Genomic DNA, 5,439 nt, shown 5'->3' with positions numbered 1-5,439 from the left:
GAATTTTTTACATTCCAAAGGCACAATATGTTTTATTTGAATTGACAAAACATTCACCTATACCAAATCTTATGGTGAGGCTGAAGTATTTCTGAGTATGACTGTGAAACCAGTGAGCCTGACCAACTAGGGCTAGTTGAAGACGATACCGAATGTGGAAGTAGCTGAGCTAGTGATGGTACCATTTCATTCAACGATCTACACACAGAGCACAGAACTTGAAATGCCTCTAAAAACAAACAATATCACAGATGGCATTGAAAGGTCAACCCACAAAACCTTGTTTGAGCTCAGGTGGAAAACCTATAGCCTGAGTGCCAGTCTGTTTGTGCCATCATCATGCCAACACCTTGTCACTCATTATCATGCCAAATGTTTGGCTTGACAATGACAGCAATGTATTTGACAAAAGCACAAACAGATCTGGGACCAGGCTAGAAAACCTCTCTCTTTATCTACATCCACTATTTCTGTCTGATTGACTCCTTATTTCCTCTGAGGTCTCGCCTGCCCCTGTCTCCATCCTCCATCTTCATTTCTTCCATGTCCTTTGCTCTGACAGACAGTCTAGGATCCTAAGGCCCTGAGGTGGGTTGCCCTGCAGCAGGTTGCTCTCTGTCATCAGAGCCAGACGCTAACCATGCAATAATCCCAATGATGATGGCTGCTATGACGACCCCTACGGCAATCAGCAACACTTTCATCTTCATGTGTTCGTACCACTTCTGCTGTTTCACTTTCCGAGCAGACTTTGAGAAAGCCTTACTCTGAAAACACATCATTATAAGATGTTAAAAGTTAGTCCGACGTTACTGCCAAGACCCTATGCATTTATAGCTGTCTGAATATGGAGGGGGGTATTCTTTATATCTGCAGTTGAGGCTGCGCTGCATTGTATATATTTTAAACTCCAGAAAGAAACCATTTAGTAATGAAACCCGCCATTTTCGGACAATTCGGTAGACAGAAGTCTTTAGTTACAGTGCACACTACTGTCCCAATGAATCTAGACTGGTGTATGTTTTTTTTGGCACTGCTGTTTTGTTTGTCCCAGTGACCCAGTCAGCCGGCCAGCAAGTCCTCAGAGAACTATGGCTATGTCCCACATGGCACCCTATTCCCTATATAGTGCACTATTTTGACAAGAGCCTCGTCAAAAGTAGTACACTATATAGGGAATAGGGTGCAATTTGGAACACAGCCACAGTCAGCCGCCCAGTGCGTTCTCAGAGAACTACAGTGCATTCGGAAAGTATTCAGACCCCTTGACTTTTTCCACATTTTGTTACGTTTCAACCTTATTCTAAAATAGATTTTTTTTTAAATGTCCCTCATCAATCTCAACACAATACCACATAATGACAAATCAAAAACAGGTTTTATAAAATGTTTGCACATAACATTTTTTAAAATCACATTTACATAAATATTCAGACCCTTTACTCAGTACTTTGTTGAAGCACCTTTGGCAGCGATTACAACATCGAGTCTTCTTGGGTATGACGCTAGAAGCTTAGCACACCTGTATTTGGGGAGTTTCTCCCATTCTTCTCTGCAGATCCTCTCAAGCTCTGTCAGGTTGAATGGGGAGCGTCGCTGCACAGCTATTTTCAGGTCTCTCCAGAGATGTTCGATCGGGTTCAAGGTCGGCCTCTGGCTGGGCCACTCAAGGACATTCAGAGACTTGTCCCGAAGCCACTCCTGTGTTGTCTTGGCTGTGTGCTTAGGGTCGTTGTCCTGTTGGAAGGTGAACCTTTGCCCTAGTCTGAGGTCCTGAGCGCTCTGGAGCAGGTTTTCATCAAGGATCTCTCTGTACATTGCTCCGTTCATCATTCCCTCGATCCTGACTAGTCTCCCAGTCCCTGCCGCTGAAAAACATCCCCACAGCATGATGCTGCCACCACCATGCTTCACCGTAGGGGTGGTGTCAGGTTTCCTCCAGACGTGATGCTTGGCATTCAGGCCAAAGAGTTCAATCTTGGTTTCTTCAGACCAGAGAATCTTGTTTCTCATGGTCTGAGAGTCATTTAGGTGTCTTTTGGCAAACTCCAAGCGGGCTGTCGTGTGCCTTTTGCTGAGGAGTGGCTTCCGTCTGGCCACTCTACCATAAAGGCCTGATTGCTGGATTGCTGCAGAGATGGTTGTCCTTCTGGAAGGTTCTCCCATCACCACAGAGGAACTCTGAAGCTCGGTCAGAGTGACCATCGGTTCTTGGTCACCTCCCTGACCAAGTCCCTTCTCTCCCGATTGCTCAGTTTGGCCGGGCGGCCAGCTCTAGGAAGAGTCTTGGTGGTTCCAAATTTCAAACCACTTTGTTCTTGGGAACCTTCAATGTTGCAGACATTTTTTGGTACCCTTCCCCAGATCTGTGCCTCAACACAATTCTATCTCGGAGCTCTACCGAATGGCTTGGTTTTTGCTTTGACATGCACTGTCAACTGTGGGACCTTATATAGACAGGTGTGTGCCTTTCCAAATCATGTCCAATTAATTGAATGTACCACAGGTGGACTCCAATCAAGTTGTAGAAACATCTCAAGGATGATCAATGGAAACAGGATGCACCTGAGCTCAATTTCAAGTCTCATAGCAAAGGGTCTGAATACTTATGTAAATAAGGTATTTCTTAAAACCTATTTTTGTTTTGTCATTATGGGATATTGTGTGTAGATTGACACAAAACATTTTTTACATCTATTTTAGAATAGGGCTGTAACGTAACAAAATGTGTAAAAACTCAAGGGTTCTGAATGCTTTCCGTATGTGGTTGTTGTAAAGTAACAGTCTGGCTGGGGAGTGATGTGGGAACGCTCTGGTTGGTTGACCCCAGGTGTCACGCCCTGGCTCTGGGGACTCTTAAATGTTGAGCCAGGGTGTGGATTTTCCTATGTTAAGTTGTTCTATGTTTTCATTCTAGATCGTTTAGATCTATGTTGGCCAGGGTGGTTCCCAATCAGAGGCAGCTGTAGCTCGTTGTCTCTGATTGGTAAACCATACTTAGGCAGCCTGTTTTCACTAGTCATTGTGGGATCTTGTTCCGTAAGGTTTTGTGTTTAACCTAGGACTTCACGTATCGTTTCGTTTGTTGTTTTGGTTCGTGTGGGTACTTCAATAAAATAATGTACGCTTATCACGCTGCGCCTTGGTCCGCTTCATCATGTGACGATCGTGACAGAAGATCCCACCATAAAAGGACCAAGCAGCGTGCCAAACAGGAGAAGTTGGCGATGTCCCAGGTGGGCGAATGGTAGTCTTGGGAGGACATATTCGCGGGCAGAGGGCCATGGGCAAAAATAAATGCCCAGGCAGGAGAGGTGAAACGGCGCCAAACGTGCCGACGACGGACACGCGAGAGGCAACCCCAAGTAATTTTTTTTGGGGGGGGCACACGGCGTGGACGACGGGGCTGCTGGAGGCAGCTACAGGGCGCATCGGCGATCTAGGAGAGGAGGCCACCAGGTTTGGGGGGCTGGAAGGGTGGTTGGCGGAGCCTAGAGGTAGAGCAGAGCCAACTCCCGTACTCAGGCTAGGCAGCGTGAGACTGGGCAGGTTCGGGTTATGCGGAGCCACGTACTGTGCCGCGAGTGTTCGGCACAGTCCTGTACGTCCTGTGCTAGCACCACGCACGTGTCGTGCTAAGGTGGGCATGCAGCCAGGACGGAGTGTGCCGGCTCAACGCTCGTGGCCTCCAGTACCCCTCCTCGGTCCCGGATATCCTGCACCAGTGCCACGTGCTGTAGCGCCAGTACGAGTGCACAGCCCTGTACGTCCTGTGCTGATGCCTCACACACAGGGTGTGGAGATAGGCATTCAACCAGGACAGGTTGGGTCAGCTCTCCGCTCCAGACCTCCAATCCATCTCCACAGCCCAGTCCGGCCTGTTCCTGTCCCTCGCACCAAGACTGTGGTGCGCGTCGTCAGCCCGGTCTGGCCTGTTCCTGTCCCTCGCACCAAGCCTGTGGTGCGCGTCGCCAGCCCGGTCCGGCCTGTTCCTGTCCCTCGCACCAAGCCAGTGGTGCGTGTCGCCAACCGGTCCGGCCTGTTCATGTCCTCGCACCAAGCCTGTGGTGCGCGCCAGCCGGTGTTGCGCCAAGCTGGCGTCGCCACCGGTCGTTGCCGACTGGGCGTTCTGCTCCCGCGCGCCAGTGGTGCGCCGGTCCGGCACATTCCTGCTCCCGCACAAGCAGTGGTGCGCGTCAGTCGCCGGTCCGGCCCGTTCTGCTCCCGCACCAAGCCAGTGGTGCGTGTCAGTCAGTCCGGCACCGGTCAGCTGCTCACGCCAGAGCCAGAGCAATCCGCTCCACCGGTGTTCAGTCCAGCTCCGGCCAGCGGGGCGGAGACCAGACCAGGGGCGCACGGGGGGTAGAGAGTGTGGTGGTCATGCCGGAGCCGGATCCGCCTCCGAGGCGGAATGCCCATCCGGCCCCTACCCTCTTGTGTTTGGTTGGCGCGGGTCACAGTCCGCGCCTTTGGGGGGGTACTGTCACGCCTGGCTCTGGGGACTCTTAAATGTTGAGCCAGGGTGTGGATTTTCCTATGTTTAGTTGTTCTATGTTTTCATTCTAGATTGTTTAGATCTATGTTGGCCAGGGTGGTTCCCAATCAGAGGCAGCTGTAGCTCGTTGTCTCTGATTGGGAACCATACTTAGGCAGCCTGTTTTCACTAGTCATTGTGGGATCTTGTTCTGTAAGGTTTTGTGTTTAACCTAGGACTTCACGTATCGTTTCGTTTGTTGTTTTGGTTCGTGTGGGAACTTCAATAAAATAATGTACGCTTATCACGCTGCACCTTGGTCCGCTTCATCATGTGACGATCGTGACACCAGGGTTGACCAGGACGGACATGCGCCCTGTGGCATGTCCTGGACACCCCTCTCTCAATACCGAGGGATACCAGTGGGTTTCATTAATCTTGCAGCAATAGGAAATACCTTTCTAAAAAGATCACCGTAAACCACAATCAGGATGTAAATTGTACATTATTTACCCCCTCCAACTCCACCTAACGTTTATTATAGACAGCAATATGACATTTCCTGGCTATTCCCTGGACTTGTATGGAACCATGTAACATTGGAAAATTACCATGAGGCACACCAAAGGAGAATTCCAAAGGAGAACCCTTTTGTGCTTATTGTGTCTCTCTGAAATGCACCTAAGGTTTTACCAGTATTATCATTTTACATTTACATTTTAGTCATTTAGCAGACGCTCTTATCCAGAGCGACTTACAGGAGCAATTAGGGTTAAGTGCCTTGCTCAAGGGCACATTTACGTCATTTAGCAGACGCTCTTATCCAGAGCGACTCACAAATTGGTGCATTCACCCTGTAGCCAGTGGGATAACCACTTTACAATTTTTTGGGGGTAGAAGGATTACTTTATCCTATCCCAGGTATTCCTTAAAGAGGTGGGGTTTCAAATGTCTCCGAAGGTGGT

General features: G+C 49.2%; 1 protein-coding gene across 1 annotated transcript in view; it reads right to left on the bottom strand.

The window, feature by feature from the left end:
• Positions 1-440: 440 nt before the first annotated feature.
• LOC121587265 (vesicle-associated membrane protein 5-like) overlaps positions 441-5,439 on the bottom strand; it is a 5,789-nt gene continuing 790 nt past the window's right edge. The window contains exon 2 of the mRNA XM_041904176.2: positions 441-767. Within this exon, the coding sequence (XP_041760110.1) occupies positions 576-767 (192 nt within the window). The 3' untranslated portion in view covers positions 441-575. The remainder of the gene's footprint in view (positions 768-5,439) is intronic.

Source organism: Coregonus clupeaformis, chromosome 18 (genome assembly GCF_020615455.1).
Source record: "Coregonus clupeaformis isolate EN_2021a chromosome 18, ASM2061545v1, whole genome shotgun sequence".
NCBI lineage: Eukaryota > Metazoa > Chordata > Actinopteri > Salmoniformes > Salmonidae > Coregonus > Coregonus clupeaformis.
The sequence above is the reverse complement of the archived record's forward strand: the minus strand, read 5'-3'. Positions and strand labels throughout refer to the sequence as shown.